Genomic DNA, 26,000 nt, shown 5'->3' with positions numbered 1-26,000 from the left:
GTGCGCAAATATAGGCCTCCTCCACCCCGGCAGCCTTCCTGTCCATCTCCCAATTGGTGTCATGACCAATTATTTGCCTTACTAATTTTAAGTGGCAATAAACAGGAAAGTTCCCATAGCATAGAATCTTATAATCTGGCAATCCTGATACAGTAAGTCTTATACCAACATGTACAACATATTTCATTATGCATTGGTATAAGGAATTGACATCTGGCGAATACTTTTCCTTATTTAAAATCTCCCTGGAATTCCTTGTTTTAAGAACTTAACCCCTTAATGACCAAGCCTATTTTCACCTTAAGGACCAGGCCAATTTTATTTTAGCGTTTTCGTTTTTTTTTCCTCACCTTCTAAAATCCATAACTCTTTTATATTTCCATCTACAGACCCATATAAGGGCTTGTTTTTTGTGTGACCAATTGTACTTTGTAATGAAACCTCTCATTTTACCAGAAAATGTACGGCGAAATTTTTAGGGAGGAAATTTTAATGAAAACAAAAATTTTGCACATTTTGGAGGGGTTCGTTTTCACACTGTACAATTTACGGTAAAAATGACATGTGTTCTTTATTCTGTGGGTCAATACGATTAAAATGATACCCATGGCTAGATACTTTTATATTTTTGTACCGCTTAAAAATAAAATCTAAAACTTTTTGTACAAAATCAGTAATCTAAAATCGCCCTATGTTGACCACCTATAACTTTTTCATTTTTCCGTATATAGGGCGGTATGAGGGCTCATTTTTTGCGCCGTCATCTGTACTTTTTTTTAGATACCACATTAGCATATATAAAACTTTTAGATAATTTTTATTTATTTTTTTATAAAATGTGACCAAAAAGCAGCATTTTTGGACCTTTTTTTATTTTTTACGTTTACGCAATTCACCGTACGGGATCATTAACATTATATTTTGATAGTTCGGACATTTACGCATGCGGCGATACCAAATATGTTTCAAAAAAAAAATATTTTACGCTTTTTGGGGGTAAAATGGGAAAAACGGACAATTTTCATTTTTATTGTGGGAGGGGATTTTTCACTTTGTTTTTTACTTTTACATTTTTCAACTTTTGTTTTACACTTTTTATGTCCCCATAGGGGACTATCTATAGCAATTCTTTGATTGCTAATACTGTGCAGTGCTATGTATAGGACACAGCACTGCTCAGTATTATCGGTGATCTTCTGCTCTGGTCTGCCTAGCAGCGGGACCCCCGCGATCTGACATCTTATCCCCTATCCTTTGGATAGGGGATAAGATGTCCTGGGGCGGAGTACCCCTTTAACTGAATCAGTGGAAATAAATAGTGCACAACATATGAGATTGAGGGATTTACATAAGGCAATATTGGGGGGGGGGGGGGATTCATCAAAACCTATGTAGAGGAAGAGTGGTGCAGTTGCCCATAGCAACCAATCAGATTGCTCCTTTTGAAAAAAAAAAACTATCTGGTTGCTATGGGCAACTACACCACTGTTTCTCTACACAGGTTTTAATAAATCTCACCATTGTGAAGACATTTATGGCAGATGAATTTGTAAATATCTGACTGGTAAGATTCTGACCACTGAGACCCCACTAATCCATAGAAGGAAGCATCATCAGAGGTTTCTCCTATAGAATGCACATCAGCCTTATGGCAGCCTTTAGACAGCCATTTGTAATTGTAAAATTGTATAAACATATCGTTAACATATATAGCCCTTGTGTCTGTCCTCAACCCCTTAAAGGAGATGTCCAGTGCTCACTTTTCTTATTTTATCCGTTCCGGGCTGAAAAATAAAAGAAAACAAATTTTCTCTTACCTGCCTAGGCTCCCCCGGTGCTTCAGTACAGGTGTTCGGTCCCTGGGCTGTATTCTTCTTACTTCCTGTTAGCCCGGCACGTCACACGGAGCTCCAACCTATCACCGGCTGCAGCGATGTCCCGCCTCGGCCAGTGATAGGCTGAAGCTCCGTGTGACGTGCCGGGCTAACAGGAAGTAAGAAGAATACAGCCCGGGAACCGAACACCTGTACCGGAGGACCAGGGGAGCGTAGGCAGGCAAGAGAAAGCTTATTTTCTTTTTTTTTTGCAGCCCGGAAACGGATACAATAAGAAAAGTGAGCAACGGACATGTCCTTTAAGGACCAAGTATACATGTCCAAGTGGGATGCACGTTCCCGCAATAGAATGCATATAAACATCCATTGATCTTGTGGGTACTGCCCAGTGTACCCACGAGAACGAGGCAGGGACTCAGCTGTATCACACAGCCGGGACCCTGCCACACTGCCGGGACTGAAGTAAACTTCGGTCCCGGCAGATTTAACCCTTACAGCCGCGGTCGGAAGCGACCGCAGGCTGTAAGTGGTTTGACAGAGGAAGGGAGCTCCCTGTCTCTCCTGCAGCACCCTGCAATGCGTTCGTGGGGTGGCATGACTGATCCGTGGCAGGCGGGAGCCTGCCACACTGCCGGGACTGAAGCATGGGGTCCCGGCAGTGTAACCCTTACAGCCGGTTACCTGCTAGTTACCTGGCCAGCCGTTTTGCCAAAATGAACTTGAGTAAGCCAAAATCCTTCTGGGAAAACGTTTGTGGACAGATGAGACCAAGATAGAGCTTTTTGGTAAAGCACATCATTCTACTGTTTACCGAAAACGGAATGAGACCTACAAAGAAAAGAACACAGTACCTACAGTGAAATATGGTCGAAGTTCAATGATGTTTTGGGGTTGTTTTGCGGCCTCTGTCACTGGGTGCCTTGAATGTGTGTAAGGCATCATGAAATGTGAGGATTACCAATGGACTTTGGGTCGCACTGTACAGCCCAGTGTCAGAAAGCTGGGTTTGAAACTGTCAATTGGAAGAAATAGATCAGTTCCCGCAGAATCTTGAATTAGGTAAAAAGATTACGTTGGAAGAAATGAATAAAGTCCTCCATTCAGCCCCAAACAGATCAGCACCAGAGGCAGATGGGTATCCATTTGAATTTTATAAACGATTTTGCTCAGTTCTCCCACCAATCCTTACTTTAGTACTTAACCTGTTGGGGACGGAGGGCGTACCTGTACGCCCTCAGCCCGCTCCCGGTCTATAAGGCGGGGCCCCGCTGTGGCCCCGCGTCATAGCGGGTCGGGCCGGCACCTAGCAACGGTCGGGACCGCTTAGACCGCGTCTAAAGTGAAAGTAAACCATTCCGGTTATCTCAGGGAGCTGTTCGGGATCGTCGCGGTGAAATCACAGCATTCCGAACAGCATACAGGACAGCAGGAGGGTCCCTACCTGCCTCCTCACTGTCCGATTGCCCAATGCCTGCTCAGTGCCTGAGATCCAAGCATGAGCAGTCAAGCGGCAGAATCATGGATCAATGGTTTCCTATGAGAAACCATTGATCAATGTAAAAGATCAGTGTGTCCAGTGTCATAACATTGCAAAAAAAAGTGGAAAAAAAAGTGAATAAAGATAATTTAACCCCTTCCCTAATAAAAGTTTGAATCACCCCCTTTTCCCATTTAAAAAAAAGTGTCAATAAAAATAAACATATGTGGTATCGCAGAAATTTCCGAATTGTAAAAATGTATCGTTAATTAAACCGCACGGTCAATAGCGTACGCGCTAAAAAAATTCTAAAGTCCAAAATAGCGTATTTTTGGTCACTTTTTATATCATGAAAAAATTATCAAAAAGTCTGATCAATACATAAATAGAACCTCTAAAAACATCAGATCACGGCGCAAAAAATGAGCCCTCATACCGCCCCGTAAGCGGAAAAATAAGAAAGTTATAGGGGTCAGAAGATGACAATTTGAAACATATACATTTTCCTGCATGTAGTTATAATTTTTTCCAGAAGTACGACAAAATCAAACCTATATAAGTAGGGTATCATTTTAATCATACGGACCTACAGAATAAAGATAAAGTATCATTTTTACCAAAAAATTTACTGCGTACAAACGGAAGCCCCAAAAAGTTACAAAATGGCATTTTTTCTTAAATTTTGCCGCACAATGATTTTTTTCCCATTTCGCCGTACATTTTTGGGTAAAATGACTGATGTCTTTACAAAGTAGAATTGGTGGCGCAACAAATAAGCAATCATATGGATTTTCAGGTGCAAAATTGAAAGGGTTATGATTTTTAAAAGGTAAGGAGGAAAAAATGAAAGTGCAAAAACTGAAAAACTCTTCGTCCCCAAGGGGTTAATGAATCCTGTGAAGGAGGATCCCTTCCACCATCTATGCTGGAGGAGGTAATCATTTTGATTCCGAAAAAAAAAAAAGATTCCGCTCAGATTGAGTCTTATAGACCTATCTTATGGTTAAATTTCGATGCTAAAATCTTTAAAAAAATATTAGCAGAAAGATTGAAAAAGGTTGCACTGGTGTTTATACACAAGGACCAGACTGTGTTTGTTTCAGGACGCTGGATCAGTGCCAGTCTGGAGAGATTGATGGTGAATGAGCAATTTCTAATTTCCACTCCATCCTGTCTTTAGACACAATCAAGGCGTTCGACAGGGTGGCGTGGGGGTACCTATGGAGGGTATTGGAAAATGTTGGTTTGGACAAAAAATATCTAGATTGGATTAAAGGGGTACTCCGGTAGACAACTTTTTTTTTTTTTTTAAATCTACTGTTGCCAGAAAGTTAAACAGATTTGTAAATTACTTCTATTAAAAAATCTTAATCCTTCCAGTGCTCTTTTCTTTTTGGAACACAGTGCTCTCTGCTGACATCACGAGCACAGTGCTCTCTGCTGACATCTCTGTTCGTTTCAGGAACTGTCCAGAGCAGCGTATATTTACTATGGGTATTTTCTCCTACTCTGGACAGTTCTTAAAATGGACAGAGATGTCAGCAGAGAGCACTGTGCTCGTGATTCAGCAGAGAGCTCTGTGTTCCAAAAAGAAAAGAATTTTCTCTGTAGTATTCAGCAGCTAATAAGTAATTGAAAGAGTACGATTTTTTTTATAGAAGTAATTTACAAATCTGTTTAACTTTCTGGCACCAGTTGATTTAAAAAAGAAAAGTTTTCCACCAGAGTACCCCTTTAACCCCTTAAGGACCCAGCCAATTTTCAGTGTAGGACCCGGCCATTTTTTTGCACATCTGACCACTGTCACTATAAGCATTGATAACTCTGGGATGCTTTTACCTTTCATTCTGATTCTGAGACTGTTTTTTCGTGACATATTCTACTTTATGGTAGTGGAAAATTTTTATCGATACTTGCATCATCTCTTGGTGAAAAATGCAAAAATTTGATTAAAAAAAATAAAATTTTGCTTTTATTTTTTAACTTTGAAGCTCTCTGCTTGTAAGGAAAATGAATATATTCCAAACAAATTATATTTTGATTCACATATACAAGATATCTACTTTGTTTGTATCATAAAGTTGACATGTTTTAACTTTTGGAAGACATCAGAGGGCTTCAAAGTATAGCTGCAATTTTCAAATTTTTCACATAATTTTCAAAATCTAAATTTTTCAGGGACCAGTTCAGTTTTGAAGTGGATTTGAAGGGCCTTCTCATTAGAAATACCCCATAAATGACCCCATTATAAAAACTGCACCCCTCAAAGTATTCAAAATGACATTCAAAAGGTTTGTTAACCCTTTAGGTGTTTCACAGGAATAGCAGCAAATTTAAGGAGAAAATTCTAAATCTTGATTTTTTATACTGGCATGTTCTTGTAGACCCAGTTTTTGAATTTTTACAAGGGGTAAATGTGTAACCCAATTTCTCTCGAGTAAGGAAATACCTCATATGTGCTTTGTGGGTGCAGTAGAGGGCTCAGAAGGGAAGGAGCGACAGTGAAATTTTGGAGAGTGAGTTTTTCTGAAATGGTTTTTGGGGGGCATGTCACATTTAAGAAGCCCCTATGGTGCCAGAACAGCAAAAAAAAAAAAGACACATGGCATACTATTTTGGAAACTACACCACTCAAGGAACATAACAAGGGGTACAGTGAGCCTTCACATCCCACAGGTGTTTGACGACTTTTCGTTAAAGTTGGATGTGTCAGTGATTTTTTTTTTCACTAAAATGCTAGCTTTCCCCCAAATTTATATTTTTTACAAGGGGTAATAGGAGAAAAGGCCCCCCAAAATTTGTTACCTCATCTCTTCTGAGTATGGAAATTCCCCATGTGTGGACATCAAGTGCTCTGCTGGCGCACTACAATGCTCAGAAGAGGAGGAGCGCCATTGAGTTTTTGGAAAGAGAATTTGTTGAAAGGAAGGCCATGTGCGTTTACAAAGCCCCCATGGTGCCAGAACAGTGGACCCCCCCCCCACATGTGACCCCATTTTGGAAACTACACCCCTCACAGAATTTAATAAGGGGTGCAGTGAGTATTTACACCCCACTGGCGTTTGACAGATCTTTGGAACAGTGGGCTGTGCAAATGAAAAATAAAATTGTGTAGTTTCCAAAATGGGGTCACATGTGGGGGGTTCCATTGTTCTGTCACTATGGGGGTTTTGTAAACCCACGTGGCCTTCAATTCCGGACAAATTTTCTCTTCAAAAGCCCAATGGCACTCCTTCTCTTCTGAGCATTGTAGTGTACCCACAGAGCACTTTACATCCACATATGGGGTATGTTCTTACTCTTAGGCTTTTTTCCTATTTTCCTTTGTAAAAATGAAAAATTTAGGTAACACCAGCATTTTAGTGAAATTTTTTTTTTCATTTTCCCATCCAACTTTAACCCCTTAAGTCCTTTTTCACCTTAAGGACCAGAGCATTTTTTGAACATCTGACCACTGTCACTTTAAAGGGAACCAATCATCAGATTTTACCCTATATAATGCTTGGCAAAGCGTTATATAGGGTAAAATCTTTATTTTCACCATTCCCGGGGGACGCTCCTGCCCCCAGGGATGGTGAGGATATGAAGTTATAAACTAGTCACCGCCGCCGCCGTAAGTAGTCACCTGGGCAGGGAGCTCTTCTCATCTACTCCCGTTCTTCGGCTGGGAGCGACGCCCCCTCCGCTTGATTGATGGGCCGGGTCATTGTTCCGCTCACTGAACAGACGGAGCAGAGCGATGACGCGGCCCATCAATCAAGCGCAGGGGGCGTCGCTGCCGGCCGAAGAACGGGAGTAGATGAGAAGAGCTCCCCGCCCAGGTGACTACTTACGGCGGCGGCGGTGACTAGTTTATAACTTCATATCTTCACCATCCCTGGGGGCAGGAGCATCCCCCGGGGATGGTGAGGACAACAATTTTACCCTATATAACGCTTTGCCAAGCGTTATATAGGGTAAAATCTGATGATTGGTTCCCTTTAAACATTAATAACTCTGGGATGCTTTTACTTATCATTCTGATTCCGAGATTGTTTTTTTCGTGACATATTCTACTTTAACATAGTGGTAAAATTTTGTGGTAACTTGCATTCTTTCTTGGTGAAAAATCCCCAAATTTTATGAAAAAATTGAAAATTTAGCATTTTTCTAATTTTGAAGCTCTCTGCTTGTAAGGAAAATGCATATTCAAATTACATTTATTTTTGGCTCACATATACAATATGTCTACTTTATGTTTGCATCATAAAATTTATGAGTTTTTACTTTTGGAAGACACCAAGCAGCAATTTTCCAATTTTTCACAAAATTTTCTAATTCGATATTTTTCAGGGACCAGTTCAGGTTTGAAGTGGATTTGAAGGGTCTTCATATTAAAAATACCCCATAAATGATCCCATTATAAAAACTACACCCCCCAAAGTATTCAAAATGACATTCAGTCAGGGTTTTAACCCTTTAGGTGTTTCACAGGAATAGCAGCAAAGTGAAGGAGAAAATTTAAAATCTTCATTTTTTACACTCGCATGTTCTTGTAGACCCAATTTTAAAATTTTTGCAAGGGGTAAAAGGAGAAAATGTTTACTTGTATTTGTAATTTCTCTAAGCACATACCTCATATGTCTATGTAAAGTGTTCGGCGGGCGCAGTAGAGGGCTCAGAAGGGAAGGAGCGACAAGGGAATTTTGGAGAGAACATTTTTCTGAAATGGTTTTTGGGGGGCATGTCACCTTTAGGAAGCCCCTAGGTGCCAAAACAGCAAAAAAAACACATGGCATACCATTTTGGAAACTAGACCCCTTGAGGAATGTAACAAGGGATTAAGTGAGCCTTAATACCCCACAGGTGTTTCATGACTTTTGCAAATGTAAAAAAAATTATAATAATTTTTACCTAAAATGCTTGTTTTCCCAAAAATTTACATTTTTAAAAAGGGTAATAGCAGAAAATACCCCCCAAAATTTGAAGCCCAATTTCTCCCGATTCAGAAAACACCCCATATGGGGGTGAAAAGTGTTCTCCTGGCGCACTACAGGTCTCAGAAGAGAAGGAGTCACATTTGGCTTTTTTGAAGGAAATTTTGCTCTGGGGGCATGCCGCATTTAGGAAGCCCCTATGGTGCCAGGAAAGCAAAAAAAAACCACATGGCATACCATTTTGGAAACTAGACCCCTTGGGGAACGTAGCAAGGGGTAAAGTGAACCTTAATACCCCACAGGGGTTTCACAACTTTTGCATATGTAAAAAAAAATTTTTACCTAAAATGCTTGGTTTCCCAAAAAAATTACATTTTTACAAAGGGTTAAAGCAGAAATTACCCCCCAAAATTTGAAGCCCAATTTATCCCGATTCAGAAAACACCCCATATGGGGGAGAAAAGTGCTCTGCTGGCACACTACAGGTCTCAGAAGAAAAGGAGTCACATTTGGCTTTTTTTAAGCAAATTTTGCTGTGGGGGCATGCCGCATTTAGGAAGCCCCTATGGTGCCAGGACAGCAAAAAAAAACACATGGCATACCATTTTGGAAACTAGACCCCTTGGGGAACGTAACAAGGGGTAAAGTGAACCTTAATACCCCATAGGGGTTTCACAACTTTTGCATATGTAAAAAAAAAAAAACATTTTACCAAAAATGCTTGGTTTCCCAAAAATTTTACATTTTTCAAAAGGGTTCAAGCAGAAATTACCCCCCAAAATTTGAAGCCCAATTTATCCCGATTCAGAAAACACCCCATATGGGGGTGAAAAATGCTCTGCTGGCGCACTACAGGTCTCAGAAGAGAAGGAGTCCCATTTTGGCTGTTTGCAAGCAAATTTTGCTCTGGGGGCATGCAGCATTTAGGAAGCCCCTATGGTGCCAGGACAGCAAAAAAAAAAAACCACATGGCATCACATTTTGGAATCTAGACCCCTCCGGGAACATAACAGTGTCACAGTGAGTACTTACACCTCACAGGTTTTTTGAACAGTGGGCTGTAAAAGTGAAAAATTTGATTTTTTTTTTTGCACTATATTGATAGTGTTACCCCAAATGTTTCATTTTCACATTGGGTAATAGGGCAAAAGGCCCCCAAAATTTGTAGAACAATTTTGTCTGAGAAAAAAAAATACTCCATATGTGGATGTAAATTGCTCTGTGGACGCACTACAATGCTCAGAATAGAAGGAGTGAAGATTTTGTTGAAATTGAAGTCGGGGGTGCATTTATAAAGCCCCCAAAAAGCAAAAATAAACCCACATGTGACACCAATTTAGAAACTACACCCCTCAATGAACGTAACAAGGGGTACAGTGGGAAATAACACCTCACAGGTTTTTTGAAAACTGGGCCATAAATTGGAAAATTAGATTTTTTTACACTAAAATGCTGGGGTTACCCAATTTTTTACATTTTCACAAGGGGTAATATGAGGAATTGGGTTACAAATTTTGGAGGGCTTTTTCCCCTGACTATAAAAATACATCCACATATGGGGTAACGTGCTGGACGGGCGCACAACAAGGCTCAGAAGTCATAGAGGTCACTTTGTATTTGTGGCCTATGGCATATCAGCAGCTGACGGTTACATACATTCCGAGGAAAATACAAAAATGAAACACCCACATGTGACACCATTACAGAAAGTACCCACTCTGAGGAATGGGTATGGGGTAAAGAGGACATTTTGAAAGCACAGGTGTTTCCTAAATTTATTTTCCAGGAATAGATCAAGGGTAGATTTTGAAAATTGCAATTTTCAACCTATGCTCTGCTTCATTTTTCTGGGAAAAACTAACATGTGACTCCAAATTGTCGCCTGGAAATACGACAGAGCTCAGCGAGAACTCTTCGCATTTGAGGCGGATGTTTGTTATGGACCTAACAGTTACATACATTCAGAGGAAAATACAAGAAAGGAACACCCACATGTGAGCCTATTACAAACAGTACACCCCCTAGGGAAGGTGTATAGGGTGAAGTGGGGATTTGGAACAGACGGGTGTTCCCTTCATTTATTTTCCAGGAATGGATGAAGTGTACTATGGGGGGAAGAAAATTGCAATTTTAGTACTGATATGCCAATTATTTTCCCAGAATGATGACCCAGAGTACAGCCAAAAGTAAAAATGATGCCCGCCCCAAACCCTATACTCTGAATCCTCATTCTGGGAAGGGGATGTATGGGGCTGTCCCTATTCTTTTACCTCAAATGCGCAACCCGCACAGGTGGGGAGAGAGAGCGTTGCGCATTTGAGGCAAACCTCCAATGCTGTTGACTCTGTGTTCCATGACCCATTTTTTGGGGGACAAAGATATTATGAGGGGCATTGGGAAAGAGGTTTTGGGTTTGATTTTTGGGGGGTAGAGTATTTTGGTATAAAATTTGGAAGACAATGTACCCTGGACTGGTACATTGGAGCCGAATTCTGGGGAATTAAAATCAGGGAAAAGGATTAAAAATGTAGTACTCCATGGAAGTGTGATACTCCCTGAAGCAGTTTTTAATGCAGAGGCCCGGATGATCGGGGCAAGTGTCACACTGAGTGGTGGTGTCCTTCCGAATTCCCCTCTTGTGACACACTCTGCATTTTTTCTGAGATCGTCCCTTCTTTCCAGTGTGGGGGACCTCACCTGGAAAGTGTTGGCCGGGGACGATCCGGGGCACTGAAGTTCCAGAGGTGCTCTGACCCGCTCTTTGGCGGTCACCAAAGATGAGGGCCCTTAGAACTACCTCTTGAAACTCCAGGTATGTCCCTGTGTTGCCAGCGTACTTGTACAGTATAAAAGAGTTGTACATGGCAATCTGTACCATGTAGACCGCAACCTTTTTATACCATACACATGTTTTCCGCATGGCATTATATGGCTTGAGGACTTGATCAGAAAGATCAACTCCCCCCATATACCGATTTTAGTCCAGAATACAATCGGGCTTGAGGACCGGTCCCGCGGTACCTCGCACAGGGACAGGGGTGCTGCCATTCCCATGAATTTTGGTGAGCATAAGGACATCCCTCTTGTCCTTATACCGGACCAACAACAGGTTCTCATGGGAAAAGGCACAGGACTCACCCCGGGGGATAGGAGCATGTAGGGGATGGGGCGGAAGGCCTCTTTGATTCTTCCGGACTGTCCCACAAGCGACCGTGGATCTGGCGGCGAGGGATGTGAAGAGAGGGATACTAGTATAAAAGATATCCACGTAAAGGTGGTAACCTTTATCTAGCAATGGGTGCAAAAGGCCCCAAACGATTTTCCCGCTAACACCCAGAGTAAGGGGGACATTCTGGGGGTTCAAAACGGGAATCTCGTCCCTCATACACTATAAACTTGCAAGTGTACCCGGAGGTACTCTCGCAAAGTTTATACATCTTCACGCCATACCGCGCTCGCTTGGTCGGGATTTATTGCCGGAAGCTGAGTCTCCCCTTGAAGCTGATGAGCGACTCATCAATAGCGACCTCCCGCCCCGGGACATAGGCCTCCCAAAATCTTGCCCGAAGTGATTGATGACCGGCCTGATTTTATACAGGCGGTCATATGCGGGATCAGTTCGGGGGGGGGACATGCCGCATTATCAGCATAATGCAAACATCTCCGAATGGCCTCCAACCGGGAGCGTGTCATGGCCATACTGTAGAGGGGTGTCTGGTAAAGGACGTCCCCACTCCAATATTGCCTGACACTGGGTTTTTTAACTAGACCCATATGCAGCACGAGGCCCCAAAAGGTCCTCATTTCGGCTACATCGACTGGAGTCCAGCCGCCGGGTCTAGCTAAAAGTGAGCCCGGGTTAGCGGCGAAGAACTGTTGGGCGTACAGATTCGTCTGTGTAACCATCAAATTAACAAAGTCATCACTGAAAAAATTACCGAAAAAGTCCTTTTCAGTGAACCTGGCGATGTTAATTTTGATTCCTGAGTCGCCAACAAACTCAGGAATCACGGGCTCGTGGTCCGCTGGCTGAGTCCGGACAAGTTTTCCGGTACGAGGTACCAGTGATCTTGGCTGGGGGGCTTCACTAGTATGAGCGCCAGGGGGACTCATACTAGCATGGGGCACAGGGTCAAGGACAGAGGAGGTTTGCGGTGCCGCACGGCGGCGGCTCCGCCACCTTGGTGGCTCATCATCAGAACTAGATGATGAGGAAGATGATGAAATAAGGAAGGTGGGGTCTTCATCGTCCTCTGAGCCGCTCTCGGTGTCGGAGGCAATTATGTCATATGCCTCCTCCGCCGAAAACACTCTGCGGGCCATTTCCCTACTCTAATGGGGATACGGGTGTGTGTGTGTGTGTCCCTTACCCGCCCTAACCCTCCCTAACCTAACTAAACTAACCCGCCCTAACAGAAAAAAATATTAAATAAAAAGGGGACTTTAAAAAAAAAAAAAAAAGGGGACTTCTAGCGCAAAAAAGCCCTGCGCCCAAAAAAAAGCGTTTATCTAATCAGTGGTGTGCGCACTGATTAGCGCTTGTGGCGGCAGAGGGCGCAGAAGTCAGTGGTGGGCCCCCACACAAAAAACCCAAAAAATAAAATAAAAAAACGCTTTACCCCGAAAAAAAAATGCACCCACCTGAACCCCAAAAAAATGCTGATCAGTGATAAATCACTGACAGCAGTGGGACAGGCTGCACACACAGGTACGGTCCGTCCACATAGTACACGCCTGCTACTGGTGGCACGGACCGCCTATGGGTGCAAAAAAAAAAACGCGTTAACCGGAAAAAGTGCCTTTACCACAAAAAAAAAAAACACTGATCAGTGATAAATCACTGACAGCGGTGAGGCACGCCGCACACACAGGTAAGGTCTGGCCACACAATACACGCCTGCTACTGATGGCACGGACCGCCTATGGGTGCAAAAACTCGCTAGAAAACGCAAAAAAAATCGCCGGCACCACAAAAAAAACGCTGATCAGTACTACAGGACTGATCAGCGGTGGGTGGGCTTTAACAAATGGTGGCGGACCGCTCTTTTATAACTAAGAGGGTCCGCACACACACTTAGGAAAAAAAAAATCTGCGCCAAAAAAAAAGGCTGGCGGCAGACCGCAGCGACCCAGCAGGGCCGGGGTCACGCAGCTAAAGGTGCTACGGACCCACGGACACCCACTGAGGTACGATGAAAAAAAAAAACTTTTTTTTTTTAACCCTAACCTGTCCCTACCTAATCTAAAGCTAACCCTGGGTTATTTCTGTGCCAAGGGGCCACAGAAAGGGGGCAAGGGGCACTTTTTTCAACTGAGGGGATGGTGGGCAGCACGGGGCTCCGTCCTGCACAACAGATCTGAGTGGAATGGCGGGCAGAACGGAGCAACGTGCTGCTAGCCCCCACCATCCCCTCCCATTACATTGTGATCGGTGTGGCCACTTTGGCCACCCAATCACAACTGTACTGAGGGGGGTGGCCACAATGCCAGCCCCCAGTACAGCATGGATGGTGATTGGTGGTGTATACTACACCACCAGTCACCATCTATATCCGGGTCACAGGGTCACACGTGACCCTGATGACCCAGAACCGCTGCAGAACGCCGGGATGTCTGCTGATTGAAAGCGCTCGTCTGAATTGACGAGCGATGCGCTCCGATCGCCGACATGGGGGGTCATCATGACCCCCCTGGGCGATATGCCGGGATGCCTGCTGAACGATTTCAGCAGGCATCCGGCCCCGGCTCCCCTCTGGCTAGCGGCGGGGGCCGGGAATGCTCAGGGCGTGTCCATACGCCCTGTGTCCTTAAGGACTTGGAAACGGGGGCGTATGGATACACGCCTTGTGTCCTTAAGGGGTTAATGAAAATTCATCAAACACCTGTGGGGTGTTAAAGCTCACTATACCACTTGTTACGTTCCATGAGGGGTGTAGTTTCCAAAATGGGGTCACACGTGGGTATATTTTCTTTTGCGTTTATGTAAAAAATGCTGTAAAATCAGCCACGCCTGTGCAAATCACCAATTTAGGCCTCAAATGTACATAGTGCTCTCTCACTCCTGAGCCTTTTTGTGCGTCCGCAGAGCATTTTACGCCCACCTATGGGGTATTTCCGTACTTTGGAGAAAATTGTGTTACAAATTTTGGGGGTCTTTTTTTCCTTTTGCCGCTTGGGAAAATAAAAAGTATGGGGCAACACCAGCACGTTAGTGTAAAAACTTTTAATTTTTTTACACTAACATGCTGGTGTAGCCCCCAACTTTTCCTTTTCATAAGAGGTAAAAGGAGAAAAAGCCCCCCAAAATTTGTAGTGCAATTTCTCCCGAGTACGGAAATACCCCATATGTGGCCCTAAACTGTTTCCTTGAAAAATGACAGGGCTCCGAAGTGAGAGAGTGACATGCGCATTTGAGGACTAAATTAGGGATTGCATAGGGGTGGACATAAGGGTATTCTACGCCAGTGATTCCCAAACAGGGTGCCTCCAGCTATTGCTAAACTCCCAGCATGCCTGGACAGTTAGTGGCTGTCCGAAATGCTGGGAGTTGTTGTTTTGCAACAGCTGAAGGCTCCGTTTTGGAAACACTGCCGTACAATACTTTTTCATTTTTATTGGGGGGGACACGCCGCCTATCATCGCACGCTGTTGCCGCCTATGGGTGAGTGGACCTTTGGCGCAAGTCCTCGTCAGTTTTCCCGTTCTGCCCAGCTTACTGTGGGAGGGCAGAACGGGGAAACCAAAAGTTAACCCCCCGCCCCCCCGATCTGCTATTGCTCTAGACAACCAATAGCAGAGATAGGAGGGGTGGCACCCCTGCCACCTCACTCCTATCCCTTTAGGGGGATTGTGAGTGTCTTGGACAACCCTGATCCCCCTTATTTTCCGGGTCACCAGAGACCCGTATGACCCAGAATGGCCGGTGTGAATTCACCGGCAATTTGCGGCGATCGCCGATATGGGGGTGTCTGATGACCCGCCTGGGGATTTGCGTAGGGTGCCTGCTAATCGATATCAGCAGTTATCCCTGTCTGGTCCCCGTCCGGCGCACAGTGGGGGCTGAAATTCCCACGCGTATACCGGTACATCATGGGTCCTTAAGTACCAGGGCGTCATGGCGTACCGGTACGGCATGGGTCCTTAACTGGTTAAGCTGCTTTATCGGCATCCCAGAGCTAGAGTCAGACTTCAAGGAGAGCTGACCGAGGAATTTAAATTGACAAGAGGTACTAGGCAGGGTTGCCCCTTGTCGCCGCTGCTGTACGCTCTGAATATGGAGCCTCTGGCGGCAGCAATAAGGCGATATGTGTGAGCACAAAAAAGTTTTTTTTCTCAACCTATGTGTATGCTGATCACATTTATCAGGTTTGGAGAAAGCCTGAATATCTGTGGATGAGTGCTAGATTCCCTGATTTCCTTGAGTTTTATGCTATTTGTTTACGATATCCTGTAAGCCGGTAGGAACTCCATGCACCTCCAGGATCTTATCGCATGGCTGGGTAATGCAACATGGACCGAGTGAACGCACTGACCCTTATTTACAAGTGTGTCTGACTGGTTTTGATCAAGTTACGTATGTAAATTGTGGCACACACTGTCTGCACCAGAATTTGCAGCTGCCGGTTATGGCCCTGACCCAACTCTGGGTTGGGAAGGGATTAATAAAAAAAATTCAAATAATAAATTATAAAAACACATTTAAATTTTTTTTTATTTGTTTGATCATTTATGGGGAAGGCACTTGTCGGGGCACTTACAGAATCAGAGTTATTAAAGCAGGCATCATCCTCCTTGGGAAAACACGCTTTTAAGAAATACCTCTTTACTCTTCTTAAGGTTTTTCTGTCCTTTGCTGCATTCAGTGGCGTCTCCAGCATTCCTATTTAGGGGGGGGGGGGGCACATGGGGGGCCAGTGACAAAAGTTGGGCGGCAATTTTAAAACGTGTGTGTGTATATATTGTGATAAGGTGGCAAGGAAAGGGTGTATTTCATTTGCTAACCCTGAAGAATCTAACCTGCTTCTTAAGTAATGAGGCAGCAGGGAAGGGAGGTGTATATAAGATGGAGACTCAGTCTAATCTGTGCTCTCCCTGGGAAACAGCATGTCGCTGTATGGGGAGACACTCGGACCCTGTTGAGGAAGCACACAGCTGGAATCTGTGAGTGGTCCAAGAAGTGGTATGAACTGTGAGTAGCAGGTTGCAGGAGTCATATGTTTAACTGGCTGAAGGTAGCTCACCAGTTCGTAGTCAGGGCATGCTGATCTGTGTAGTCAGTGACCAGACGGTCTAGGACTTTATTTTGTTCCTGTTTATGTTTTGTTTTACCTGCAACCTGTGGCAATAAAGCTGACGAGGAGCCAGACTTGTATGCGAAACTGTGGTCTGTGGTGTTATTGTGAGGAACGTGTCCCGTGGCAAGTGACCAGGACGATCCCAGAGCTAATCGCCAAGATGGTTCGTCACAATATATATATATATATATATATATATATATATATATATATATATATATATATATACACACACCGTGCAGAACATGTTTAATAAATAAATAAAAAATCTGATTTTTGCAGACTCCCTGTTATGATTCGGCTAGCTGGATGTGGATCCATTGTGTCAGCGAGGGATTGGCGTGGACCGTGTCGGTGGACCGGTCCTAGGGTTGCGGGATGGTCTTGCTGCGGCGGTAGCAACCAGGTCGTATCCACCGGCAACGACTCAACCGCGCTGACTGCTGAGAAGACGTGGGACAGAAGGACTAGACAGAGGCAAGGTCAGACGTAGCAGAAGGTCGGGGCAGGCGGCAAGGTTCGTAGTCAATGTGGATAGCAGAAGATCTGGAACACAGGCTTTGGACAACACTAACGCTTTCTCTGGCACAAGGCAACAAGATCCGGCAAGGAAGTGCAGGGGAAGTGAGGTAATATACACAGGGAGCAGGTGGAAGCTAATTAGACTGATTGGGCCAGGCACTAATCACTGGTGCACTGGCCCTTTAAATCTTAGAGAGCCACGAGCGCCAGAACATGACAGCCGGGGACCGGGACGGGTAAGTGGCTTGGGATGCGATTCGCGAGCGGGCGCGTCCCGCTATGCGAATCGCATCCCCATCGCGAATGTCAGTGCAGCGCTCCCGGTCAGCGGGTCTGACCGGGGCGCTGCAGAGAGGAGAACGCCGCTCGGGACCCGGAGCGCTCGGCGTAACACTCCCTCTGCAAACTGCACTCTCAGGTAGGTAAGGTAGCCACACTCATTCCCTCTGCAAACTGCTTTCTCAGGTAGGTAGCCGTACTGTCCGCTTGCTCTGCTCCCCTTTTCTTGCTCATATCCCCCTTACTTGCTCTGCTCTCCAGTCCCCCTTACTTGCTCTGCTCTCTGCTCCCCTCTACTTGCTCTGCTCCCCCTTACTTGCTCAGCCCCCTCCTTACTTGCTCAGCCCCCCTTACTTGCTCTGCTCCCCCTTACTTGCTCAGACCCCTGCTGCTCCTTACTTGCTCAGCCTTCCTTCTTTGCTCAACCCCCCCCTTACTTGCTATGCACCCCCTTATTTGATCAGCCCCCCTATTAGCTCAGCCCCTCTTAATTGCTCAGCCTCCCCTGTTTGCTCAACCCCCCTTACTTGCTCAGTCCCCCCTTACTTCCTCTGCTCCTCCTTACTTGCTCAGCCCCCTCTTATTAGCTCAGCCCCCCTATTTGCTCATCCCCCTCTTACAGTTTCCCCCTTATTTGCTCAGCCACCCTTACTTGCTCAGCTCCCCCTTACCTTACTTGCTCAGCCTCCCAGCTTTATTTGCTCAGCCTCCCTCCCTTATTTGTTCATCTCCCTTTACTTGCTCAGCTCCCCCTTAACTTACTTGCTCAGCTCCCCCTTAACTTACTTGCTCATTCCCCTTTGTTAGCTCAGCCCCCCTTAAGTTATTTGCTTAGTCCCCCTTTATTAGCTCAGCCCCCCCCCTCCCTTACTTGCTCAGCTTTCCCTTACCGTACTTGCTCAGCCCCCCTTATTAGCTCTGCCCCCTTATTTGCTTAACCATCCCCCTTATTTGCTCAGCCTCCCCAGACCCCCTTACTTGCTCTTCCTAACTGCTCCTAACTGTCCTAACTGCACTTGGCTCTTCTCACTCTACTCCCCTTTCCTTGCTCAGTTCTCCTTACTTTAGTTACTGCTCTTGCTGTGTCTTGCTCTTCAAGTTCTAACTTCTTCTCACTGCTTACACTCTGTCTCTTTGCTGTCCGCAATGTGCGCTCCCGCTGCTCTTCCTCTCTTTTTGTCTGCCAAGTCCGACTGCCAGAAAGCACGGATTGCGCGCACGTGACCATTGCGCCGCTCAGCCACATCAAAATTATCAGCCGCGAGGTGAGAGGGAGGGGAAAAGGAAGCAGTGCTCCCCTGTGGTGCCGGCGCGGCTGCAAGTGCTGCCAGGGCTGCACCGGCAGAGTTATTAGAATCATAGGCGGGCTGACAACACTCTGGGCCCCCGGACCAAAAAATGCAAGGGCCCCCCATATATATATAACATGTTAACATAGGTAACATAATTTTCCATGGCCAATAATACCAGTATACAAGGAATAAATGTACTATCACACAATAACTTGATAATACCACCATACTGTACCAAATAAAACCACTATATACAGTCCAGTATTCCCCTATACAGTGCTCATTAAGCGGTAGGTACCAGCTGTATACAGGAACTGGATACCATATAAGTGATTAAATACAGGACCATATAGAGGTATATACCAGCTGTACACAGATCCTGTATAACATATAAGTGATTATGTACAGGACCATATAGAGGTATATATCAGCTGTATACAGATCTGTACACCATATAAGTGATTACAATTACATTTAGGGACTCACAATTACGTCTTTTCTGATCAGCGGCGTCCTCTTTCTGCTTCTTCTTCATTCAGCTCAGACCGCCATGATGTCTTTTTTCAGCCAAAACTTCATTTCTTCAGCATCTGTGGGCCAATCCCCCCTTTGCCATTTCAATTTCCAACCCCCCCCCCTTCGATAACATTTCAATTCCCCCCTCTGATCCCCTCTGTGCCATTTCAATCCCCCCCTTCTGATAGGGGGAGGGGATGAAATAGCACAGGGGATTAGAAGGGGGGAGGGATTGGGAATTGAAATGGCACAGGGGGATCAGCGGGGGGATTGGGAATTGAGGTGGCCCCTCTGATCCCCCTGTGCCATTTTAATTACCCCCCCATCCCCCTGTGCTATATCATTTAACCCCCCATGTGCCAATTCATTAATCCCCCCTCTCCTCCCCCATGAGCCAATTCATTAATCCCCCCTCCCCTCCCCATGTGCCAATTCATTAATCCCCCCTCCCCTCCCCAATGTGCCAATTCATTGATCCCCCCTCCCCTCCCCAATGTGCCAATTCATTAATCCCCCCTCCCCTCCCCAATGTGCCAATTCATTAATCCCCCCTCCCCCATGAGCCAATTCCTTAACCCCCTCCCCCATGCGCCAATTCATTAATCCTGCCCCCCCCCCCCCTCTGTGCCATTTCATTAAAAAACTCACCTATAGCTTCTGCATCTCAGCTGGTTCTTCTTCCTACTGAATGCTTGTACAGGGCTCACATGCTGACGAGTGATGTCATCGCGCGTGCCGACGCTGTGACCCTGACGTCCTGCGCGGGGTCTTGGCTTCCTCTAGAACAGAGCATACAGGTACAGCTGTCATAAATTTCAGCTGTATGTGCGGAAAGCCGCGCATACAGCTTAGAGATGTTCTGCAGCCACAGGAACCGGGGCATCAGTTCAAAAACTCTTCTACCTTGGATCCCCAGGGGGACCTGCTGTGGCCCTCGGACAACTAAGTTATATTCTAATTTAGAATATAACTTAGTTTATATTAAATTGGTGGGGCACAAGGGGGGGGCACGGCCTGATCTAGGGGGGGCATGGCCCCCTCTGGCTCCCCCTAGCGACGCCAGTGGCTGCATTTGCTTGCCTGCTGCAGTTCTCCACACTGACGAGTAACAGGCAATGTGGTAGGTCAGGATTTTATGCCTCACTGTGCCAAAATTGAGTGTGCGCCAGAATAGTAAATAGAGTGAAAGACTGCAAGATGTTATGGGAATTCAACTTATCAGAAAACCCACCTCTCATAGTAAATCTAGGCAACAAACTAATTTACTTGAATGTGTCAGCCCTTTTCACAGTGCAGACTATGTAACAAAGCTTAAGGGTAGGGTCACACAGGGCACATCTGTAGCATATTTCACACACAGTCATGCATACTCACAGAGGGACTGCAGAGCGAGCTCCCGGCTGCAGACAGTAGCTCTGTGTGTCTGCTTGTAGTGGCAGATTTCCCCCTGTAAAAATCCGCTGCTACGAGCAGACACGCAGTGCTACCCAGCCGCAAGTTCCCTTAGGAGTCCCTCTGTGATTGCCATCAGCACATCCGCAGCGTTAAAAAAAAGCTGCGGATGCGCATGGAGTAACTATAATGACGTTTATTCATTTAAGCAAGTTATCCTTTATCCACAGGATCAGGGATAACTTGCGGATCAGGAAGCCTTGCCAATCCAGAGAACTCCGTAAATTATAGCCTGGAATGAGTGAGACATGAAACTGTGACCAACACTTTATTCATTCTTTATGGGCCTTCCAAATGAATGAATTGAAGTGGTGACCGTGCAAACAGGGCTGCAATTTTACAGCATTTTCCTGATCAGTGGGGGTTCCAGTGGACTCCACCAATTCATAAGTAATTCCCTGTAAATTTGGGGTAACTTAGGCTAGGTTCACACAGTGTGAGAGTGCTCTTACTCAAGCCTGACATAATTACATTTGAAAAACATATCTAAAGTGTATGGTGAAGAGACTCAGTGTTAGTTACTTTTCTTCTGGTAAATTTATAAAGTGTCATATTTTAGTCTACAGTATATACACGTCTGTGTTACATTAATGAGACCAACAAAACATTTTTGTAATACAAACATATATTTTTATTATTTTACATACATTAAGGTTTTACTTGTGTGAATCTTTGTAACATTGATTAACTTTGTAAAAATGGCAAAAGTCAAGTGGATGGATAATATGTACATATATATTATACTCAGACAGAAAAGGACATAATAGAATCAATATAAGATCACTCAAAGGTAATATATAGATGATAATAAATTACATGAACAAGCTAAGGAACATAAAAATACTGCAAAAGCTTGGGTTATGTAAATGCTTATATTACACATTGTTCTATTACAGCTCATAACATTAATTTATACTAAGTTTTTATGGGTGAAATGAATTAGACAAATAATGTATTTTTGCATCATCTTTCCATAACATACTCTAAATAAGAATAAAATACACCTGAGTCAATACAGTGAAACTTCACAAAGAATGATTGTCGGCTTCAGAGTTTCCTTCATGTTGTGTAGCATCATTTCTATTAGAAGACTGAGCCCATCTCATTATAATAATTCTCTTGCGAAATACTTTTAGTCCCACTTTGTTGTTTCCGTTTGCTGTGCTGGTTACATTTTAGAATGTTTTTTAAATGTCTTCTGAATTTAATTCCAATAAATGCATATAAAATAGGATTGAGACAACAATGAGAAAATGCTATTTTCTCAGTGATATATTTAGCATACTCAAGGTTTTTTGCCAGTTCGCAACTCACTAAATAGTGTTGATACTGAAATGACTGTAATAATATTACAATATTGTAAGGTGCCCAGCTGACCAAATATAATGCAACAATAACAAGAATCAATTTCACTGGTTTATGATTCATTTGTGATCGGGAACTGTTCAATGTCCTGATTATTCTGAAATAGCAGTATACAATGACAGAAAAAGCAAAAAAAAAACAAATATTTTGTTGATAGTGACTTATCAACACTGGATATATTTGGTTATATTCACATTTGCCAAAATCCTCCGAAGATGTCTGAACTTGGAATATCATAACAGGGACAGAAGCAAAAATGCTAACTACCCAAGAAAGCACAGTTATAAGCATTCCGTTTAAGTGTCTTTTGGTTTTAAGCACTGATAATGGATTCACTACTGCAACATAACGATAAAAGGTTAAGCATGTTAAAAAAATTATTCCACTGTAGAATCCCAGAGAAAAAAGAACATTAAACACTTTGCATGCCACAGGTCCAAAAACCCATCCTTGCCTGTGATATACAACAAAAAACGGTAGACAGGCAGTTAAAATAAGGTCTGAAATTGATAAATTAAATATGAAAACATTTGTAGGAGACACCATATGTTCATGAATAATAAGGATCCATATTACAAGGACATTTCCAGTAATTCCAAATATAAAAAATAATGAATTAAAAATTGTTGTAAACAGAGCAACAAATGCATATACATCCTCTTTGTCACAAGGTGATATGTAATCAGTATAATAGGGCGTGGTTAATTCTGAACTAGAAGTTGTTTCTTCCATTATATATTCTTTTTCTTGGTGACCTAATAACAAAAAGAAATACAGTTTCTACAATTTTCACCATTATATTGCAGATTTTTTTTAGCATACTAACTTCACTCTTACCTTAGAAAAGATGTAGCAGTGAATATAGAAAAAAGTAGAACAAGCACTCTGATATAGGTTAAATAACTTCCTGTTTTTAGGCTTTGTTTATCAGTTCGGTAGTTTTTGTTCAATTTTTTTTAACAATATGCAGCTAACAGGTAATGGGCAGTGACATATATTCTGATTGCACATCTAGATGACTTTGGACATACTTTAATCTGTTTAAGATCATGCAACATACTTGTACATTCAGTGTCACTAGATATGTTTGTACTGAAGGATGACATTTTAGAATGCACCTACCAACCCTTTATTCTTGACATACAAACCAAAACAAAAAAAACAAGGAGTCACTTGTACATATAAAGCATTGTAAATATGGACAGGAATAAAAATGTAAAACATGAGGGAGTACAGACAAACAGTGGGACACAGAAGCAACATCCTAGGGAGCCATCAATGTAATACAATAGCTACAAAACAACAGAGATAAGTGTATACCATATAAAAAAGGAGGATAAGCATTCATGCACACACACACACACACACATATATTAGCATAAATAGGCCTTTTAACATATGTCTATCAAATATAGAATTATAAAGTGCTGCAATACACAGTATATTCAATGCAAAGAGTAATAAATAATGCACAATGTGCTGCCATTAGTATTTACCATGCTCTGTCCTATATTACACCATGTCCCAGTGCCCCACCAACTGCTGGAATCCTGTACAAATCATCAAAAATGTTCATGTAAACATTATTTTTAAATAAACAAGATACAGATATACCCATGAGCTGCAAACACACAAGGGACCCTGGGGCTCTTTTGGGCCCTATGTTAAATATCATGCCCGAACCAATGGGCACTCCTATCAAAGGATCACTGATTACAAAAAATTTTTTGTTGATTGACCCATGGGGTGCATGGGTATTGTGCTCCTACTATGAGGTATCTTCCAGTATCAGCATCATGTCAACAGTCATATAATAAAGTAGTGCTGTACTGACACATAGAGATGCCGCAACAGAATAGCCCATGTCACATGTGCACAGGTCACCTAAAGGGGTTTTAGGAGGTAAACTATGTACTAAAATACAGGAATACTGCTTGAATTCATGTTAAGCATGAATATATCATATGCACAATACATCAGTTCACTAGTACATATACTAAATAAATAAAGGTAAAAATATAAGATGTATATTATATAGTTCATATTATTGGTACCTAAAAAATCATAATAAATAGATAATTGATTGGAAATGTGAATGTAGATACATGGAAATGTGCAATGATCACTTGTTTGGCCCACCGCTGAAAGAATCATTTTGACACATAGCGCTGCGGGGGCTATATATATATATATATATATATATATATACAGTGACCCCCCCCGACTTATGATGGCCCCGACATATGATCATTTCAACATATGATAGCCTTTCAGAGCCCATCGTATGTTGAAGACAGCCTCGACATATGATGCTGCAGTGTGTCGGGGCCATCGTACAAACAGCTATCTGACAGCGCTGACAACTTCACCAACTGACAGATAGTTGTTTAATGTGCCCGTTCTGCCTCCTGTTACTCACATGCTGTCCTGCTAACTCACGCAGGCTTCCACTGTGAGCTCCGTGTAAGCCCCCCCCCCCCCCAGTGCAGCTATAGCCAATAGCCTGGAGCATTTTGCTGCAGGCATCCAATGAGCTGCTGGTTGCCCTCCCCTTCCTTTCCTATAGAGCTGTAGTCGGCAGGATCGTAATGGAGGACATTCTTTCCCCCCTGAAGGTATTTAAAGAACTGTACAGTACTGTATGCGATGTCACACATCACATACAATACATATACACACTATACATCCCATACATCAATGTTTCCCTATCAGTGTGTCAGTGTGCCTCCAGCTGTTGCAAAACTATAACTCCCAGCATGCCCAGACAGTCAATGGCTGTACATGCATGCTGGGAGTTGTAGTTGTGCAACAGCTGGAGGCACCCTGGTTTGTTAAACACTCCCCATACACTCCACATACAATGGTCATCCCAGAACCAATTAGCAGTTTCCCATAGAGATATGTATTCAACATACAATGGTTCAGAGGCCCCAGAACCAATTACCATTTTTACATAGACATATGTACTCGACATATGATGGTTTCAACATATGATGGTTCTCCTGGAACCAATTAATATCATATGTTGAAGGACCATGGTATATATGCTACAATATGTATAAAGAAGCGCTGCGGCTGACTTTTCATACAAACGGATGAAAAACTGATGCAAAAGGATGCCACAGAATGGCATCCTTTTGCACCAGTTTGCATCCGTTAGTAGTTTGGTCTGTTTAGGAGGCAGTGATGGGAGAAAAGCAGGTTGGAAGACAACGGCCTTGTGAACGTAGTCTTACCAAATGTTTCCTTGGTGACTATGTTCCCAGCTGCCTTGAAGACATTGACAAGATCCTCGCATATAGTTCTAGGCCAATTCCTCACCGTTCTCATGATCATTGAAACTCCACAAGTGCAATTTTTCATGGAGCCTCCAACCAATGGAGAATAACAGTATTGTGTGTTCCTTCCATTTGCGCATCATTGCACAAACTGCTGTAAACATCTCACCAAGTTGCTACTGTTAAACTTATATATTAGTATCGTGCACAAAAACGTATCCCCTATTTATCAAGCGGCGTATGCAGCCACTTGGCTTAAAAAAAATCAAAAAGCAAAATTTTTTGCAAAAACATTGCTACTTTTTGCCCTCTTTATGCCATGCTCCCTATTTTTATAAAATTGGGCTGGGCTTAACAGCAAAGGGGACAGGACCACAATGTCCCTGTATTTACCATCATTATTCCAGTAATTGATGTAAATTACAGTGAAAATCTACACCAGCTCAAAACTGTTGTAGATGTTTAAGGCTACTGCATGAGCAAACACAGATGTTTCAGATTTTATGGGTGGCTGGCAAATGGAGTAGGATTTTACATAATATCACAAAAATAAACAAACATACCCCTTTAACCTCTTAAGGACGCAGGGCGTATGGATACGCCCTGCATTCCGAGTCCTTAAGGACGCAGGGCGTATCCATACGCCCGTGGGAATTCCGGTCCCCACCGCTAGCCGGTTGGGGATCGGAGCCAGATGCCTGCTGAAATCATTCAGCAGGCACCCTGGCACATCGCCCAGGGGGGTCCTGAGACCCCCCTATGTCGGCGATCGGA

At 43.6% G+C, this 26,000-nt stretch overlaps 1 protein-coding gene across 1 annotated transcript; it reads right to left on the bottom strand.

Moving 5' to 3' along the window:
* Nucleotides 1–21,242: 21,242 nt before the first annotated feature.
* LOC130273615 (chemokine XC receptor 1-like) lies at nucleotides 21,243–22,729 on the bottom strand. Its single transcript, XM_056520705.1, has one exon. The coding sequence runs from the start codon at nucleotides 22,678–22,680 to the stop codon at nucleotides 21,667–21,669; it is 1,014 nt and encodes a 337-aa protein (XP_056376680.1). The 5' UTR covers nucleotides 22,681–22,729; the 3' UTR covers nucleotides 21,243–21,666.
* Between the last annotated feature and the right edge of the window lie 3,271 nt (nucleotides 22,730–26,000).

This window comes from Hyla sarda, chromosome 5 (genome assembly GCF_029499605.1).
Source record: "Hyla sarda isolate aHylSar1 chromosome 5, aHylSar1.hap1, whole genome shotgun sequence".
Taxonomy (NCBI): Eukaryota; Metazoa; Chordata; class Amphibia; order Anura; family Hylidae; genus Hyla; species Hyla sarda.
This window is presented reverse-complemented; position numbering and strand designations above follow the sequence as displayed.

Excerpts from the sequence above, each read along its gene's own strand:
- LOC130273615 (XM_056520705.1), bottom strand. The coding sequence starts at position 22,680 with ATGGAAGAAACAACTTCTAGTTCAGAATTAACCACGCCCTATTATACT.